This window comes from Sciurus vulgaris, assembly GCF_902686455.1.
Source record: "Sciurus vulgaris genome assembly, chromosome: 2".
In the NCBI taxonomy this organism is placed as follows: domain Eukaryota; kingdom Metazoa; phylum Chordata; class Mammalia; order Rodentia; family Sciuridae; genus Sciurus; species Sciurus vulgaris.
In genome coordinates this window covers 181,214,604-181,235,494 of record NC_136462.1, presented here as the reverse complement: position 1 = coordinate 181,235,494, position 20,891 = coordinate 181,214,604, and the positions used below count along the sequence as shown (strand labels likewise).

General features: G+C 39.1%; 1 protein-coding gene across 2 annotated transcripts in view; it reads right to left on the bottom strand.

Annotated features, from left to right (window-relative positions):
* Nucleotides 1–20,794, bottom strand: part of ACSS2 (acyl-CoA synthetase short chain family member 2) — a 45,219-nt gene extending 24,425 nt beyond the window's left edge. Inside the window, exons 1-2 of one of the 2 annotated variants that reach the window (XM_079128197.1) lie at nt 20,544–20,794; nt 15,514–15,709 (exon numbers count right to left, since the gene is read on the bottom strand). In XM_079128197.1, coding sequence (XP_078984323.1) covers nt 15,514–15,709; nt 20,544–20,721 — 374 coding nt within the window. In that variant the 5' untranslated portion in view covers nt 20,722–20,794. The remainder of the gene's footprint in view (nt 1–15,513; nt 15,710–20,543) is intronic. The other variant, XM_079128198.1, reaches the window with a different exon arrangement.
* Between the last annotated feature and the right edge of the window lie 97 nt (nt 20,795–20,891).

Sequence of the window (20,891 nt, the reverse complement as noted above, 5' to 3'; positions counted from 1 at the left end):
AAAAAAAAACCAGACATCTTTATAAGTCTTCCTTTCCAGGAAGATTATAACTATTATTTCATCAGAAAAAATTAATATTATTCATCCGTTCATTCATTCATTTCTTCTTGGCATGTTGACACTTTTTTAGTAATATTACAGTCATGTAGACATCTGTTTCCTTCTCAGTGCCTAGCACCAAGTTTATATATGGTGGGCATTTTATTTATAATTGTGAAATGAATGAATAAAATAATAAATGAATAAATAAACTTATGACTGCTCTTATGACCAGATGGATCCAGGCTAATCAGAGAGAGGAAATGCAGGAGGAAGGAGGAGGGGGTAAGAGAAGATATAGACAAAGAAGATAGACCCTGGACAGGCAGGGGAAATGGTAGACACAGAGAAGAAAAGAGTGTGTGGAACTTTTGGAATGGAATAGAGAAGAGTTTCTTGAACCCCTAAAGTGGACTCAGTCCTGGACTCCATGCCATGAGAGAGACTGGAAGAAGGCCCTGGAGCTGAAGTTCAAAGTATAGTACTCTTGCTCTGTAATCTGTGCTATTATTGTACCCTGTCCTCTGGCCAGCTATTTTCAGGACTTAATCCAAAGACCTTGTGCCTGTTCCCCTTGGAAGGTAGTTTTGGTGCCAGTTGGACTCTGTACCTCTTCTCTGTTGAGAAGACCTAACATGCGCCAGTACAGAAGGTAACCCTTTTCTCACTGCCTACATGCCTACTTATAGGAGGGAAATCATACACAATTGTTCCTACCATTCTGTAACACAGCTGGCCTTACCCATAATAAGTAAATGAGGGCAGCTCTCAAATCTTTTATTATCATGGTATCTGGAATGCTGCCTAAAAGAGAAATGTAACTAGGGGCCAGGGGTGGTGGAGTGCTTGCCTAGCAGGGAAAGAGAGACAGAGGGAGGGAGGGAGGGAGACAGAGACAGAGAGAGAGAGGAGAGAGGAGAGAGGAGAGAGAGAGAGAGAGAGAGAGAGAGAGAGAGAGAGAGAGAGATTGAGATTTCACTTTAATGGTTCTGTTATCTAGGCAAATAGCATTGTTTAAATGGTTAGTCTTCAATCTAGTCTACTCTATTTCTGTGGGCACCTATAAAAGTATTAGGAGATTAAATATCTAGGTCTCAAATTTCATGTGTAATATTTCCTAACACTGATCTGTTAAGAAATCTGGAGTTGGTTCCCCTTGCCTACTCTCTCCTTCACAAATTCCCTTCTCCCATGTTATAAAAAATGTCATATTCTCTCTTTTATCACAAACTTAATTATGGGGAGAATAAAACCCAAGGCCTCACATATGCTAAAATACGCACTCCACCACTAACATACATTCCTAGCCCCTAAATAATTATTTTTCAATGACCAACCCTGACATCAGAATTGTCTGAGGAGGTTGTAAAAATACAAGTCAGGAATGGGAGTGTAACTCAGTGGTAAAGTACTTGATAGCAAGTGCAAAGCCCTGAGTTCAATCCCCAGTATCACCAAAAAAAAAAAAAAGGCAGATGTTTTATCTTCTGGAGATTCTGATTCATTGATTCATTAGGTTTGGGTGGGGTCATAGATTCCTAATAAGATCCTCGGGCACTTATTTAAACACATTAAAATTTGGGAAGTCCTGGCTCTGAATAGGAGTCACCAGATTTATTGTTTACTTCTTATTCAGTGTATGAATGGCACATAATGAGCCTCAGTTTCCTTCTTGATAAAATATAAGATGGGAGAAGACAAATGGAAGGAGGGGGAAGGTTAGATGGATAATCTCTAACATGTCTTGAATTCTGATTCCATTTCACCCTTCCAGCAGCAGGGAATGGGTCCTCAAAATCAGTTTCAAAAAAAAAAAGAGGCAGACACAGAGAGGAAGAGTGTGGAACTTGTGGAATGGAATTGGGAGTCATGTCAAGAACTGTTTCTTGAGTCCCCACAGTAGGCTCATTCCTAGACCTCTGTGCCATGGGAGAGAATGAAAGAAGCCTGTGGATCTGGGTGAGATTCAGGATATGGGTCTCATATGGGAACCCGATACTTATATGGGAAAGAGGGGGAAGAAAAGAACAAACTTAGCTAAGGTAGAGACCAAAGAAAACTAATGAAACCTACCATGCCTGCCTCACATGGTTATATAAATCAATACAAATTCAGTTAATTCCTCAAATGAATGCTTAAAAATACATTGCCTCACCTGATCCTCACAACTACCTTAGTAGCAGGAGGAATACCTATTATTATCCCAATTTTAAAGATACAAGAAATCCAAAAGAAGAGACTTGCCAATGCCACAGAGGGTTAAAGGTAAATCTGACAAGGTTCAAGGTTTCTGACTTCCAGACTAGTGTATGTTCCACTGCACCAATGTGAAGCTCACCCAAATGAACTTGGAGAAGTCTCTCTCCTAAAAATCTCCAGGAACACTGTCATAAGTTGAGGAGGAGACTCCCAGCCACTTTGAATTCTAGACTAGGGTCAAGACCACATTTACTATGATCTCTTCAACCTCCTGATAACTTCCTGAAAGACCCAAAACTCAAGACAGGAAGCTCTCATGTTCTTGAACCTTCATAGTTCTTGACTTGTCAAGTGTCACAGAAGCAGGTTTATACCAATTTGCTCCTGGAGACATTTCTCCCACCTCCCCATCCTCTTCCTTGAAATAAGAGAAAGAACATTGTTCCCAACATTTCCTAAATAAAATTGTACCTCACAGGCAAAAATCTTGCCCCCATAAGATTGTTAGATCCACAAGGACAAGAAATAGATTTCTCCTGTATTTTGCTATACTCTAAGCACTTATTAGAGTACCTGATATATCTATAAAAATAAAATTAGATTTCTGACAGTATGTTTCATATCATGTGAAAACAACTGGATTTTCACCAAATTTGGATGTCACTTTTAAGATTCTCTAACTTAATATTTGTGGTAGTTTGGAGAACATTTCAAAAGGTACAATAATCCTCAAAAGCAGCTGATACTAAAGTTCAATAAGAGACGGCTGTGACTGCTTGTTTGGGTAGATTTCCATGTATTAAAATATCATGGCCACCCTAGTCACTGAGTTGTTGTTGTCCTGGACTCAACAGCTTCCCCCTTGAGCTCCCTCCCCAACTCCCAACCCCACCTCCTGCCTTCTGCCCAGCTGTTCCACAGGCTGTTTCCACTGAGGAAAAGGAATCATATTGTATGTTTGCAATCTAGAAACTCCACTCTTTCAACCCCTTGCTAATGCAAGTAAGGGTGATAACCTGCTTCCTGCTGGCACTGAGGATTATATCCATGTAAGAATTCAACAGACAGGAAAAAAATTCAACAGAGAAGCGGCAGGAAGATCCCTTCTACTGTTCAAGGGATTGCTGACAAGTATGATGAAAAGAAACTAGTGAAGGCATTTAAGAAGAAATTTGCCTCCAATTACACTGTAATTGAGCATCCAGAAAATGAAAAAATAATTCAGCTACAGGGTGACCAGCACAAGGACATAAGTCAGTTCCTAATAGAGACTGGATGGCATAAGGATAATCAACTGAAGGTTCAGGAGCTTAAGTAAGGGTTTCCTTGCAATGAGTAGAATTTCCCTTCTGTCCCTTGTCACAAGTTTAAAAACCTCACAGCTTGTATAATGTTTTTTCACTTGGACCACTTTAACTGCTTCATACAATACACAGAAATGAAAAGAGCCTACATATTGAGGGGTGGGGGCAAAAGGAAGCAAACACTGGTTTCAAAAATGAACTTCTAGTTAAAAATCACACTCCAAAATGCAGGTCTTGCTAGACACAGTGGCACATGCCTGTAATCCCAACAACTCAGGAGGCTGGCAGGAGGATTGCAAGTTGGAGGCCAGCCTCAACCACTTAGTGAGACCCTGTCTCAAAAGAAAATATTTTTTTAAAAGGCTGGGGATGTGGATCAGTGGTAAAGCACCCCTGAGTTCAAATCCCCAACCTAAATAAATAAATAAATAAATACAGAAATGGAGAGAGAGAGAGAGAGAGAACTGCAGGTGTTGATATGGTTAGAAATATTTCCTGCATGAGCAACTATATGTACTACATTCCAGGGTAAATAACTTCAGGGTCTTACATAAAACCATAAAACTTTAAATAAGTAGAACAGACCTTAGATGAGGGCTATTCTCAAAGCTTCCATCCCCAAAAGAGATATCAGGTAGTGACTAAGGTCCTCCTAGACCTGAGGTCCTGTATATTCCTTATCCCACCTCTGCTTCAAAATTATAAGCTCCCTGATGCCTGGTGCATGGAGTTCATACTGCTCCCATATATTTTTGGCTCAGCCCTGTATCCTAGGACTCTGCAGAGTCTGGCACTACCTTAACTGATCAATCTGAGTTATGATGTTCCTCTAGGCCTACCTTTAGTGTTAGCTGAAGCTCCTGCAGTCCCTGGCCAAGAATGCTATAATGATAGGGAAATGAATGGTCAGGGGGAAAGCTCCGGATTAGAAGTCAAGAAAACAGAATTTTAGACCAAACTTTGCTACTTGTCACAATATGAGATCTTATACAAATTAATTCACTTCTCTGGGCCTCAGTTGCCTTAACAGTAAATAAAGGGAATGTTTTGTTAAATGCATTTTCTAAATCTAGATTTTATTGTTGATTCTGAGGGCAAGAAAGAGAGTTAGAAAGTGAGAATTGGAAAAAACTTCACATGGTTCTGAAGGAATAAGCAGGACTTAGACTGACCCAGGTAAGGACAGTCCTCGTTTTTATTTAGGGAGAGGGAACAGTCTTAGAGTTTAGGTGCAGAAGCTGAGAAGCATGACCAATCTAATGGCCAAAGTTAATTCTAAATAAGACTGAAAAGATAGAATATCAAGACAATGATCTATCTTCAAGTAAAGACTGAAGGACTATTCTAGATTAAAGGAGACTAAAAAGACATAACAACTGTATACTATATGTTATTCTTTGGCAGGGTCCTTCTACTATAAAAGACATTGGGACAACTTGGCAAAACTGCAACAGAGGGGCTGGGCTTATGACCCAGAGGTTGTGTGCTCACCTAGCACATGTGAGACACTGAGTTCCATCCTCAGCCCCACATAAAAAAATAAATGAATAAAATAAAGACACTATGTCCATCTACAACTTAATTTTTTTAAAAAACTGCAACAGAGTCTGAGGATTATATGGTTGTGATATATTAGCACTGATTTCCTTATTTTGATAGTTTTATTATAGTTATATAGTAGAAAGTACTATATACACACTAAAGTGTTCAGGGATCCACATCACATCTACCCTTTAATGCATCAGTAAAGTTATTTGTATTGTACTTGCAACTTTTCTATAAATTTGAGAATTTTATAATTCTCATTGTAGTATTTTGAGAGTGTTTATTCATCTTCCATCTCAGCTAATCCTTGTGGCAATCTTCGGAGATTTGAAGAACAAGATTTGCTATCTGATTTGAAAGATCAAGAAACTGAGGCTCAGAGGGATGTCATAACTTGCAAAAGATCACAAAGCAACTAGGGCCTCTGCCTAGACATCCTCACGAAAGGCTTTTTTTTTTTTGGTACCAGGAGTGCTTAACCACTGAGCCACATCCCAGGTCTTTTTATTTTTATTTTGAGACAGGATCCAACTAAGTTGCTGAGGCTGCCTCAGACTTCCAATTCACTGGGATTACAGGTACACACTGCCATGCCCAGCTGGATAGTATGCTTATTCCTTTTAATATATACATGATCAAGAGAATGATGTTTTCAAAATGAAAATCTGTTAGGTCATACCCCTACTTGAAACTTTTCAATGAGTCCCTAGCATTTGTCACATTGCATTTTTACTTTTCTATGTACGAAACATAAATTCCTATATCTTCCCCCAGAGCTCTTCCTCCCAATATCTTCTCCAACTCAACTAATGGAGATTCCATTTTTCCAGTTGCTCACACACACACACACACACACACACACACACACACACGCACACACACACATACACACACACCTTGGAGATATTTCTGACTGCATTCTCTTATACTGTTTATCAAGTTCATCAATAAATCCTATTGATTCTTCCTCCAAAATATCCAAAATCTGACCACTTTTCATGACCTATAACATTTTCAAATCTTGTCTTAACTACCATAAGTGCCTCCTTACTGGTCCCCTGAAGCCTGTTCTCAAGATAGTATGCAGACTATAGGCTATAGATGCTGTTTAAAAAACTGTTTAATGAATGGATGAACGAGCATATCTCAGTTAAGGAAGGATGTCAGTTCCTTGAGGTTTTCACTTTAATATCTTTTTGTCTTATAAACTGTAGTCAGAATTCCCCAAACCAGACCCAAACCTCCTAAGTAAGCTAAACAGGCTAAACAGATGACAAACTGTCAAAGAAGCTAAAGCTGTGTAAGTAGATGCACAGTGTCTCGAACAAGGAATGTAAGTGACCTCCAATCCAGAACAAGTTATAACTGCTATGAGACTCTGGTCAAATCTCTTCTACTCTCTGATCCTCAAGTTCCTCATGTGTCATGTGTTGTGAACCACACCCAATTTTAAAAGGTGGGGGATGGGGAACAAATATATCAGTACACTACAGGGGAGACATAGTTTGCTATTACAAATGCATAGAGACATCTTAGGTATTATGAGAGATTATACACTAAGTGGTAGAGTGTGGCTTCTAATGAGGCTAATGTAATCTTAGATATGTAAAGTCAAAGCATGGTAATAGTATCTGTGCAAGGCAGACCATAGCTGGAATACTTAATGAGAGATATTAGCCAACTAAACTATGTCTAGAAGAGACTGTCATGAATAATGAAGGGGTTTAGGAAACACATCATATGAGAAACATAGGAATGTGGACTCAGTATTACCTCTTTAATAAAACAAGAATACTGGACCAGGTCAGGGGTTTTCAAACTGAGCTTTGCAAGTCCCTAGAGTTTCCATACACACACCTCACAGAGTCCACAGTGACAAGATAGAGAAATCAACAGAATGTGGCTCTGGGCTTTCCATCTGTGCCTTTATAAAGATTATTCCAATTATGCCTCTAAAAATCTGTGTCACAGTAGCTTATTATTCTCATTTTACAAATAGGAAAAACAGCATTTAAAAGGGTGGGTAATTACCTGGGCATGGTGGGGCATGCCTGTAATTCCAGTGCCTCAGGAGCCTGAGGTAGGAGGATCTCAAGTTCAAAGCCAGCCTCAGCAAAAGTGAAGCACTAAGCAACTCAGTGAGACCCTGTCTCTAAATAAAACACAAAATAGGACTGGGGTGTGGCTCAGTGGTCGAGTGCCTCTGACTTCAATCCCAAGTACCCACTCCAAAAAAAAAGGGTTGGTAATTTTCCACAAAGTGAATGTTAGAGTAGGGATCAGATCGGAAGGATCCAGAATCAGAATAATAACTGGGGGGGTTGTTTGGGATAGGGATATTGGTACACAATTCCTGATAGCATGGGAAATCCAAAGGACCTCTCAGAACTGGAACTGAGAGCCTCAAATTCTTAGATAGAAGTTTAAGGCGTCAGACACTAATGATAATTACCAGAACCTAATCTGTCCCCAACCAAATCCAGGAAAAGAGGTAAGGACCATCCTCAGCTCCAGGCCTTCTATAACATTCTTTAAATGTTAGTCTGCCCTAAATCAAGAACCCTCATCCCACTGACTACCTACTAACACAGGTTCCCCCACCACAACCTATCCCAGTTGCCTTGTCAGAGCAGTCCTGTACATTTGTGTCAGTAATTCTGAAGGTCAGCGCTAGAACTTAAACAAGTCTCCTGCCTAGCCCTGACAGTTGTGACAGGTGGGAAAAACAGGCTCAGAAAAGGGTATTAACTAAAGCCAATCTCCTCATTAAATGTTTACTGAATATACAGGAATAAACTCAAGTAGCTGACATGGAGCTCAGAACACTAAAACAGTTCTCAAGACAGTTCTCAGAACAATCCGTTTATTATTCACTTGCTACCCACTTCCAAAAAAGTGAGAAAGTACAGCCTACTTGCCTCATTTTCACCACTTTAGGGAAGGGTTCTTTAGACTATCAAGGGTCATGAAACTCAGGAAGAAGAAAAAGAAGTAGATTAAAAATCTATGTTAAACATGAAATCCTCCAGCCCTCTTCCTCAATGTGCCCACCTCATTCAAGTAGAGGAAGATTGTTTCCAGCAACAGGGTATTTCCCACCAATCTCCCATTAGGTTTGAAATGTTTAGTTTCTAGCTACAATCTACCCCCAAGCAAAAGAAGCAGATTTCTCCTCCAGCTCCTTCACCCCAAACCTTCTAAAATCCTCCCTTTTTCTTACTATCTCAACAGAAAACCAGTCTGTCTACTGAATCACCATAGAGTCACCATAGGTTGCAACAGAACCTCTAAAAACCACATCCTCTTCAGAAACAATCATAGGATTCTGAAAGATCAGAGCCAGAAGGAATCTTACAGATTAGCTATAGTTCATCTCCCATCATTCTCACAAAAGGAAGGCTCAAAGAGGGGGAAGAAAATGATCTAAAGCCATCTTCTGCCTCAAATGAGTGTTCTTTACCAAGTATATTTTGATTAGTAGATATACTGTTGTGAAACCAGTAAAGATAGATTGAGGGTAAAAAGTCTCTCTTCCTCTTCACATTACTGAAGTAAACTCCAGATATGGACCTAGATAATGAACTGAGCTATTGAATGATAAGACAATATACTCTGGGGCTCTGGCATTTCATGTCCTCCTAACAAATCTCCCTGTCAGGATATGGGTTTATCACTGGGCACAGTGGACCACAACTATAATCCTAGGCTGGGGCAGGACTTAGGCCCTAAGCAACTTAGCAAATCCTATCTCTAAATAAAATATAAAAGGGCCAGGGACATGGCGCAATGGTTAAGCACACCTGGAAGTAATCCCTGATACCAAAAAAAAAAAAAAAAAAAAAAAAAAATATATATATATATGGGTTTGTCCCACATTCTCAACCATCCCTACCCTCTCACATACACATAGTTAGTCAGGAATTCTCATGAAGAATCAGGGGAGTTCCCAATATCCAACCTGGAATTCATACTCAGGAACATACAAAGATCCTAAGAGCAGAATTTTAGTCCTCAGGTCACTACTAAAATCACTTACTTTATTAAAGTTCCAGGGGTTTCTGTTTTGTTTTGTTTCATTTTTTCTGGTGCTGGGGATTGAACCCATGGGCACTTAACCACTGAGCCCCACCCCAAGCCCTTTTTATTATTTTTATTTTGATACAGGGTCCTTAGGGCCTCGCTGAGTTGCTGAGGCTGGCTTTGAATTTTCAATCCTCCTGTTTTAGCCTCCTGAGCTGTTGGGAAAATAGGTGTGCCCTACTGCACCCAGTTTGACTTCTCTTTTTCTCTCTACACCCAATTCAAGCCAGCATATTCCACGGGATTTTGATTCACAATAGATTCAGATTTCAATCATTTCTAACCACCTTCACAATTACTCCTATGGTCTAAATCATTATCCCTCACCTCTATTTCTGAAATAGCCTTCAGGTTGGTCTCTGTGTTTCTACTTTTACCCTTCTACAATCCAATCTTCATAAAAAAGATAAATTCTAATATATGTCAAATCATTATCTTGTGTTTGCTCAAGACTATATAATGGTTTCCCATTACACCCTGAACAAAAGGCAAAGTCTTCACTGACTTTTAAAATTCTACATGATGTTCCATCCTCTAAACTCAATACTACTCTTTCTCTAGCTTATACTTCATGAGCTACACTAATTTCCTAGCTAGTCTTCAAACACACCAGGCAGCAGCACACATTTGTTCTTCAAACTATTTAGAACACTTACCCTTTCTACCCCAACTAACTAAATGGCACACTCTTCCACTTCCTTCAAATCTCTGCCCAAGTCCGGTGTGCTGGTGCATGCCTGTAATCTCAGCAACTGTAGAGCCTAAGGTAGGAGGATTACAAGTTTGAGGCCAGCCTCAGAAATTTAGCAAGACCTTGTCTCAAAACAAAAAACTGAAAAGAACTGGGGATGTAGCTCAATGGTAGAGCATCACTGGGTTTAATCCCCAGAACCAAACCCCCCCCAAAAAAAAAACCAAAAAAAAAAAACCCACCACACCATCTCTGTCCAAATGTCACCTTATCAGAGGATCCTTTCTTTATTAATCCCCACTCTGCATTGTCATTCCCCTTGCCTCTACTCTGTTTTATATTTTCTATAAAACTTATCACTACTTGTGCTTGTTTACCAACTGTCTCTTCATACTGTATTATACCCTGCACGAGGGCAGGAACTTTGGTTGAGAATAGTGCCTGGCACATAGTAAGTTCTCAATAAGTATCTGTTGAATGAACAAACTGTTCCCTGCATAAAGCTTTTACTCCAAAAGATTTAGTCTTTTCACTATTCAAAAATAATAATACCGGTGACTAATATCTAATAGGTAAGTGCTTTCAGTATGCCAGGAACTGGACACTTGGGTTTGTCATCTTTTTAATCTTTCTCAATAGACAACTCCACGACATAAAAGCTATTTTTAGCCACATTTTACAGTTGAGAAAACTGAGGCTCCAGAGTTTAATTTCTCTAAGATAGCCAGTTAGTGTCAGAATTAGGTCTCAAACTATGTTAGTTGACACCAAAACCTGTTTTCTTAAGCTTTCTGTCATATTCCCTCCCTAAAATGCTTTCTTTTTTGTGTAAAAAATCTGTGTAGTGACTCTTTTTAGTTTTGGCCCTTAATTGCTTTCAGGCTATTTTATAGAGGCCTATTTAGTATTCCCAAATAGAATGTAAACTCCACGAGACCATGGGCTGTGACATTTAAACCTGATAACAAACTTTATCTGATACTTTTAAAGTAAATTTGCAAGGTTAAAGTTAGTTTAAATTAGCTAATCTGGTTAATTTCTCTTTCCATCTGTCACAGCCAAGTGTAAGACTACTAGAAAAAGGTAGTATCATATGGAGAAATAGTTGACTAGGAGTGAGACTATGTGGAGATAAGTCTCAGTTCTGTCTTCAAACACGTATATGACCCTTAGGCAAATCACTTAGCCTCTCTGGCCCTTAATCTACCAATCTATAAAGAGAATTGACTTAGATGGATTCTAACAGTTGCTTTAAAATTCTAAAAATACTATTATTCCCTGAACATTTGTAATGTGTCAAGCCAAAAGTAAAAGGTCAATTCTTACTTGCTATGGTTCTATCTTAGCTAATTGGAGTATTTTCCTAAGAGCACCATTTCTTTTGTTGACTATTTCAATGCATATATAAGATATGTTCCAAAACAAGGAATGAGCTACAAAAGTAGTTTGCTAGTGTCACTACGGTTATCTAAATGGCACAGTTAAAATTGAGAAGAAAGACATAAGAAAAGAAAGCTCTATAAGAAGTACAACTGGAACAAATACCTAAGATGTCATTTTCTAAAGCATCAATAAAAGTTGGGCATGATGGTGCATGCCTGTAATTCCAACCACTTTAAAGGTTAAACCAGGAAGATCAAAAGTTTGAGGCCAACCTGGGAAATTTAGCAAGACCCTGTCTCAAAATTAAAAAGTAGAATGGACTGTGGTTATGGTTCAGTGGTATAGTGCCCCTGGGTTCAATATCCAGTACTGGAAAAAAAATCAATAAAAAAATTTGAACAGAATGAAGGTGGGCTCTAAGAGGAAGGACTTTCAAGGGAAAGAAAAATTTAATAGAATAAATTGTATGATAATTTGGGAAATATGGAGTATATAATAAAGGTAAATAGTAGAAGAAAAAATGGCAGGTAATGATTAACTCCAAAGAAAACAAAAATCTACATAAAAGGAAATGCAACCATAATATATTACTCTTATATAAACTAATTTTAAATTAACTAAAAATATAATTATATTGGGAAGATGAGAGAAGGAATTTAGAGGGGTTTATGAGAACTCATCTATCATGCCCACCTTCTTTATCTTTTTTAAAAAAAGTATTGATAGCCAGGTGTGGTGGCACATGCCTGTAATCTCTGCAACTCAGAGTTTGAGACAGGATCACAAGTTTGAGGCCAACCTCAGCAACTTAATGAGGCCCTAAACAATGAGGCCCTAAACAACTTGGTGAGATTCCGTCTCAAAATTAAAAATAAAAAGTGCTGGGGATGTGGCTTAGTGGTTAAGTGCCCCTGGGTTCAAGCCCCAGTACAAAAGAAATAAATAGAGAGACAAAGAAAGAGAGAGGGAAGGAAGGAAGGAAGGAAGGAAGGAAGGAAGGAAGGAAGGAAGGAAGGAAGGAAGGAGGGAGAAGAAAGAAGAGAAGAGAAAAGGAAAGGAACGGAACAGAAAGGAAAGATCAAGAAGGGGTAGGGGTATAGCTCATAAGTAGATCATTTTCCTAACTTGCACAAAGGTCCTACGTTCAATCCCCAGCACCACACACACAAAGATGAAGAAACGATAGTATATTGTTTAAAAATAGAGAAAATAAAGGTAAATAACAACCTATTTGCCATATTTGAACTTTACTTTCTTATAACAAAAGTGATTTACTTGTAGTTTGCTCTTACTTTATTATAAACATGGAAGAATTAAATAATAATTGCCACATGTATGGACAGGATGGCGTACACCTATAATCCCAGCTACTCAAGAGGTTGAGGCAGGAGGATTACAGGTTTGAAGCTAGCCTTAGCAATTTAGTGAGACTCCATCCCATTTTTTCTCATTATTTTTTCTTTTATTTTTTAAAATAATGAAATAATTCATTAAAATTTATTATTGAAATAATAAATCATTTAAAAAAATAAAACAATAATAAAAAGGTTGGGGATGTAGCTCAGTGGTAGCACACCCCTGAATTTAATCCATGAAAATAATAACAATAAAAAGGAAGTAGTAATTAACATTATGATACTTACAGCCCAGTCCTCTATCCCTGTATCCATAACACCTATCACAGGGCTGAGCACCTAATATCTTTAACAATTCCAGCTGAAGGAATGATCAATGTAAAAATGGGGTGAGATGTCTTGTTATGAAGTTAAAGAATTCTGCACTATAAATTTAGAGATTATTTAATCCAGTGCTCCCACAAGAATACTGCTTCGTGTGATATTAACAATATACTACAAAAAAATATTTTGGGCTCAAATAAATTTGGGAGGTCCCATGTTAAGCAAATTAATCAGGTATCTCTCGTGGTACTTCTTGGAGACTTCACTATGTTAACATACATTAAGGATCCCACACAAATGCAATTTATTATGTAGTATTTCCCCAACCCATTTGTCTCATGATTTTAGAAACCCCTGCTACACAAACAAACAAAATGTGCACCAATAACACTTAGGTCTGTGGGTATGTCTTAGTGGTAGAGTACTTGCCTAGCATGCACTGAGGCCCTGGATTCAATCCCCAGCACCACAAAATAGAAGAAAAAAAAGTCCCTGCTAATATCGCAAGTAATTAGTGATTCCTGGAGCATTCTTTGAAAACACTGATCTGATCTACTCCCTTCATCTTACAGATGGGAAAAGACAGGCTCCTTAAAATCTGTTCAGGTAAGGATGGTAGGGAAACCACTGAAATACCAGTGTCTCAGAATTTTGGGCGCAATCTCTAGTGATTGAACAAATCTGGCCTGTGTTTTCTGGTTTTCAGTGCTTTCAAACCTGCATCAGTTCTTTCAAACCAGGAAACAAATTCAGACACAACCATCTCATTTGTAGATTTTTGAATGTTTTCTGGTCCTTAAGGTGCCTAAGAGGTGGGCCCAGGTGTCAGCTGGAGCTCAATCATAAGTCCTAGAGCAGGAGCTAAAGTGAATCTCAACAAACATTAATAGATAGTGAGCTTTGGTGGCAAAATGACCCCCAATCAAACAATAGTAATATGACAATCAACCACTCAATGAATAAATAAATGCTTTCCAATATCATCTCTTTTGACTTTTATAACAATCTATTGTTATAAAATAGAAAATTGGAAGACAAGATTGGAATTATAATTTCCATTTTATGGAAAAGGAAACTGAGTCTGAATTATATAAATGCCTTGCCTGTGGTTACATAGCAAGTTAGTGGCAGAGATGGGATAAGAACCTAAATTTCCTCTCTCTCAGGTTAGGGTACTTCTCAATGTATCACACTAACTGGGCAAATTTTGAGTGAGGGCCAATTTAGTTCTTTGCCATGAAGCATCCAACTTTTTCCTATAAAAAAAATTGATCAGTTTTCAGAATGTTCATGGGTGTTGGCAGAAGCAATATCTCAATTACTAGAAATGTAATGCCCTACCTATTTGGGTTCAGTACAGTAATACTTCTTAGAGAGCTAAGTTGCTAGGGGGAGAATGTCTTAGGAAGTTCCTACTGGGGAGGCTGCAGGCCTAGTGGTATAAACAAGGAGTCAGACAGATTTGGATTTGAATCTTGGCTGTATCACTTACTCTATGACCTTACTCACTATGTAACTCCTCTATGCTTCATTTCTACACTTGTAAAATGGATCTAAGAATCCCAGTTTGCAAAGCTGATAGGAGTCAGAGGAATAGTATAGTGTCATGGTTAAGAACTTAAGTCTCAGGCAGGTTGGGACTGTAGCTCAGTGGCAGAGCACTTGCCTAGCACATGTGAGGCACTGGGTTCGATCCTTACCACCTCATAAAAGTAAAAGAGTAAAATAACTGAAAAAAAATGTAAGCTCTGTAATTATACTGCCTGGGTTTGAATCATAGCTCTGTTTCTTGCTAGGTGTTTGACTTCAGATAAGTCACTGAGCTTTTCACAATTTGTTTTCCCATATGTAAAGTGACAAAAACAAACTGTTTTTGTAATTGTTGTGAGCATCAAATGAGATAATATTTGTTAAGCACTTACGCATAGTGTCTGGCACATAACTCAGTAAAAGGTAATTTTAACAGTGATGGTGGTGATGAAAACCCCAGTATCCCCACTTTTCTCCCAAACCAAAAAAAGAAAAAGATCACTTAGGCCTGTTCTCTTCCATTTACCTATTGTCTTCCTTCTCCAACCACAAGCCAAGAACACTACACTAGAAGTCACGACACTTGGCTCTGAATGTCAACTCTGTCACATACTAGTTATATAATTTGAGGGAAGTAATTCAATTTCCTTGAAGTATTTTTCATGCATTGATACTTTATTTACTCTACTGGATTACTGTAAGCATCAAATGAGTTCATGGATTATAAAGAACTTTGAACTATGAAAAACTATATAAACATGAACATAAGGGGGTGATTTTTTTTTTTTTTTTTGTACTGGTTTGGCACTGGGGCTTTAATGCAGGGGCACTTAACCACTGAACTATATCCCCAGTACCCCTTTTTTGTTTTGTTTTGTTTCGTTTGAGACAGGGTCCAACTTAATTGCTTAGGACCTTGATAAATTGCTGAGGCTGGCTTTGAATTTGTAATCCTCCGCCTCAGCCTCTAGAGCCACTGGGATTACAGGTGTGTATGTACCACCACGCCCAGCAAGGGCTAACTCTTTTTATCTGTCACAGACTATAAAATAAATATTTTTACCAGTAAAAAGCAACTTTATCTCCAAGTTTCTTCTCATGAACATTTCGATCCAGCACATTGTAGCAGATGTTGGTAGTTGCTCCTTTCATCCACTCAATGAAGATTTTCCCTTTAGTCACATCAAAGTTGTACTGGAGAAATGGGCCAGAACATGGAATCTTCCAGTAAAATTCCTTGGCAATCTCCCCCCAAAACTCTGCAACAAAAAGAGAAGCCCAGACATTACTAAGCTTTTCAGACATATTTATCCTCAGATGGCTTATCAGGCTCTGCATAGGACCAAGTTACAATTTCCCTGCCTTAGGCCCTACCACCTGGATCCCTCCTTTACTGAATTTGGTATCATCTACCAGTCTTAGAACCTACCTTCTATTCCCATGGTTGAATCCTGATTAAAAATTATTCCTCTCCTCTAAACTGTTTATCCATTTTTTACCATCTATTCAAGTCATAACCAAGCATTACCTAAAACAATGTCTAGTACATAGCAGGCAGTTAATGTTTCAATAACATAATTATGAAAGGAAGAAATTCTTTACCCACAGACCCTCCATGACCATCTTTTTTTTTTTTTTTTTTTTTTTTTTTTTGTACCAGGGATTGAACTGATACCACATCCCCAGCCCTTTTAAATATTTTATTTAGAGATAGGGTCTTGCTGAGTTGCTTAGGGGCTCACTAAATTGCTGAGGCTGACTTTGAACTCTTGATCCTTCTATCTCAGCCTCTCAAGCCACTGGAATTATAGGCATGCACCACCATGCCTGGCTCTTCTTTTAATTTGTTCATTTACTCTTAGCAATAATTATTCATTGAGCATCTCTTTCTACTACTACTTGCACAAGTATTACTATGTGCCAGAAGTTACCTTAAGATCCTTATACGTATTATCTCATATAGTTCTTACCACAACTCTAAGAGGTATGCATTATTTTCATTCTCATTTTATAAATTTGAAAATCAAGATCAGGTTATATAACTTCTCCAAGGTTACAAAATTTACTAAGTCAACATTTGAAACTACCTGAGGAAGATTTTTGCTAAAGTCTAAAAGATGAATAATTTTTCTCTACTCCCTCACCAAATAAGAGTACTACTAAGGGATGGGAGGAAATTAAGGGTTTATGTTAAGAGAAATTCCTTGAGGTTGAAACACAGAGAATGAAGGAAAAAATAGCAAGAATTTTTGCTGAAGCTGATGTATAACTGGGCAGATTATGCAATTCTTCTGTGAATGATAAGAAAACTGAAATTGATCCCAAAAACAATGGGAAAACACTGAATGGTTTTAAGCAAAAGAGTGACATGATCAGATTTATATTCTTAAAATATTTGCCTTACGAAGAAAATATACTCAACAGGTAAAACGAACAAATGCAGAGAATTTAGGATATTATGAGAATTGGATCAGGAGTTAGAGGGGAAAGACACACTTAGAACATAATAATGGAAGGAGTCTTAGCATTTATCACCCCCTCATTTCATTTACTTTTTAAATTTTCTTTTAATTTCTTTTTTCCATATTTTTTATTGGTGCCCTCATTTCATTTCATAAGGAACAAAATTATAAAAGCTAAGTAATTTGTTCAGGTTTATATGATTTAGAATTTATATAGTCTAGGTGAGGCATGATGGTGCATGACTATAGTCCCAGTTATTTGGGAGGCTGAAACCATAGTATTTCTTTAGTCTACAAGTTCAAGATCAATCTAGGTAACATAACAAGACCCCATCTTGAGAACAATCTAAGAATGTATACTATTTGGAGAGATAAGATTAGCAAATGAAATAGTTTTGAATATAGAAGATAATATAATTGAAATCTAAATCACATGATACATAGCCTTTCAATCTATCAAATAATAAGTATACATGACATCATTGTATACTTATCAAACTAGCAAAAATTTTTTTAAAAAAATTAAACTCAATGCTTGGGTGGCCCTAGGAAAAAAGATACTCTTATACAATAATAGCATTTATAAGGTATCAATACAATCTTATTAGATAACAGGGTAATGACTGATAAGAGCCATCAACCTTTTTCTGACCCTTTTATCTGTTAACTCAACTTTGGGGAATATACTCCAAGAAAATATTCCTAAAGGGGAAAAATTATTAAGAGATGTTTATAGCAACACTATTTATAATAGTGAAACTGGAAAGAACTCAAGTCCAACAACTACTAACTAATGAACACAAGTAAAACAAGTAGGAATATACTAGAACTCTGAATGGCAATTCAAGAGAGAGCAAATGAGAACCAGCATTTAGTGAGTTTATATTATAGTCTGACAAAGTATGTATTATCCTAATTTTATTGATGAGAAAACTGAAGTTCAGGAAGCATAAGAAACTCCAAAGACAACATAGCTAATCGTAAGAGTATACATATTCAAAAAAATTAAGCGTTAATAGTAGACACGTTATATAAAACTATTTATGAATCACTCTTATGTCCATCAACAAGGAATGAAGAAAACTGAGTTTTATGTTCACTTAGGGTCCCTCCCACCTCAGGTGTCTGTGTGTGTGCATGTGTGTGTGTGTGTATCAATCTGAATGTTCCCTTGGCATGTTCAGAAGAAGAAAAAGATGGCCTGGGATGATTAGGAAAAGCTCTGTGGAATTGGCAGGGTTTGATTAAGTAAAAAGGAACAGAAGGAAATAGGTTAAGTTGCAAGGACGTTGGAAGGGACCTTTGTGTATCCAGGATGTAAAGGAGAAAAGGACCTGTGAATGAGGGGTGGGGTAGGGAGTAGCAGGAGATAAGAATGAAGAGATAAGAATGGGGCTAGATTATTCAGAGGACTTGAAAGGAAAGCAGGATTTGAAATTGAAGGAAATAGGAAACGATTTGGCAAAAACATTTTTTTGTGGGGGAGGCACCAGGGATTGAACTCGGGGCACTTGACCACTGAGCCACATCCCCAGCCCTATTTTGTATTTTATTTAGAGACAGGGTCTCACTGAGTTGTTTAGACCTCACTTTTTGCTGAGTCTGGCTTTGAATTTGTGATTCTCCTGCCTCAGCCTCTGGAGCCACTGAGATTATAGACATGCACCACCATGCCCCGCCTGGCAATAACATTTGAAAGCAGTGTTTCCAAAATATCAACCTAATGGTGTTTAGATAAATCTACTGGAGAGATGGAAGGGAAGGTGGTAAGACTCAGAAAGAAAGGACAAATTAGGAGGCTGCTTCTTGATTTAAAATGCCCGTGGGGGTAGTCGTGATGTAGCTCAGTGGTAGAGCACCTGCCTAGAATGAGCAAGGCTCTGGCTTTCATCCCCGGCACCACAAAACAACAACAAAATGTCTGTGGGAATGCAAGAAAAGGTAAATCCAAGAGGTATTTTGAAGAATTATTTGACAGAATTTGGTGAAAAGCCTACTGTGGGATAAAGAAAGAGGAACAGAATCATTGTTAGGAGGATAAGTGCAGCAGTTTAGACTGTTGGCTCAAATCCCAACTCCACCACTAACTAGCTTTATGACCTTGAGCAAGTCAGTTAACCTAAGATTCAGTTTCCTTGTCTGTAAAATGTGGAACATTAGAGTCCCCACATCAAATCAAACTGGAATTGTACTTAGTAAGCAGTAAGCAATCTATAAATAGGTAAGATATATAGATAGATCTTATTAGAGAAAAGGCTGATGGAAGAGATTTACAGTTTGGGAAAGTGCCATTTGACACTGACAAGTATAAGAAAATTAGGGAGGAGAACAGGTTTGGGAGGGAAAATTGCTAAATCTTATTCATAGTCATGTTGAACATGGTATAGCATCATGGTGTGCAAATACAAATAGTTTATAATCCTATGAAATTTGGGACCAAAACATAAGTGGGTATAGGGCTAGATATACAGAATAGGAATTATTGTGGTAGTAATAGCTCACCCCTGGGAAACAGATGAACTTACGATGGGAGAAAATATAAAGAGGAGAGAGAAGTGAAAAGAGGTCTGACAACTCAAACTTGGACATCCTGCAGTAATCAGCCACTTCACACTTGATTCAATCTTATCTTGCATTACTCAGTAACTACTTCATCCATGTCGTTATTTTTATCAAACTAATCACAATTTATTGAATGTTTACAGTCCACCAGGCATTCTATAAGGCACACTTATTCCCCACTTTAGTCTTCATACAAACTGATGAGGTAAATATTATTATTCCTATCTTATAGGTGAAGGAAAGGAATTTTAGAGGGCTTAAAAATCTGCCTAAGACCCCACAGTAAATGAGTGGCAGAGTCAGCGTCTAAGTCTGATTCTCCTGGGTGTGATTTGTCTCACTACCAAACAGCATGTTGCCTCCCAACTGAGGTGCAGTTTTGCTCCCTACCCAGTCTAAAGGCAAAGTCAGGGAATTTTCCTGGTACATTTTTAAAGACATGGAACCAACTGTCGGAATCTGAGTTAGTACAATCTCGGCCCAAATTTTAAAAGAAAAATGACATTGTAGTGACTTATTCAGTCTTATATTGGCTAATTTATGGGAATTGCTGATTTAAAAAAAAAATCTGTAACTCTCAAGATGGGGACCAGACCCGTTACTGCGCCTGAACAATTGAGACTAATTCACAAGTTAAAGGTCTCAGGAGTCACTGGCCGAGTTGGTGTGAAAGGGAGGCAAAAAACTCTTTTGGTGGCCCTTCTCCCCTCAAGAGGTCACCTCACCCCTTGGAGCCCCTCTGCTCACCTCCTGGAACTTGCGCTCTCCTCACCGAAACCTCCCCTCTTCCAGTCTCCTCGAGGAACCTCTGCTCTTTCGTCACGGAACCCCATCTCCTCACAAAACTGCCAAGTCCCAAGGAACTCCCCAACTTCCAGGGAACCCTCAGCTCGCAGAACACCCCCATGCTCCTCGTACCATCTCCCCCCGGAATCCCCTTTCCATCTCTTCACAGAACCGCCCTTCTGTCAGTGAACCTCCACCTCCTCACAGAGCCCCCAACCCCTCCAGGGAGCCCCTGCTCCTCTCCTCACTGGCGCCCCCCAGGCTCGCCCGGGCCCAGCCTCACCCCGCGGCTCCTCCACAGAGCGCCGGTGCAGCTCGCGGTAGCGCTGCAGCGAGGGGACGTGCGCCGAACGGCTGACCTCGGGCGGCGGAGACCAACTCCGTGCCCGGCCCCCGGCTCCAGCTTCCTCCCGGCCCCCGCTCCCACTGCCGTTCCGACCCCGCTCCTCGGGAAGCCCCATCACGTCAAGTTCCGAGCACCCGGGTTGCCTTCGCGGTCGCCGCGGGTGGCCGGGCGGGGAAAACAGGCCGATCCTAGAGGCGGAGCCTTAGGCGAGGGGCGTGGCCTGTGGATGGGGGCGGGGCTTGCGCCGGCGGTAATGGCGGGGCGGGGCACTGTGGGCGGGGCCAG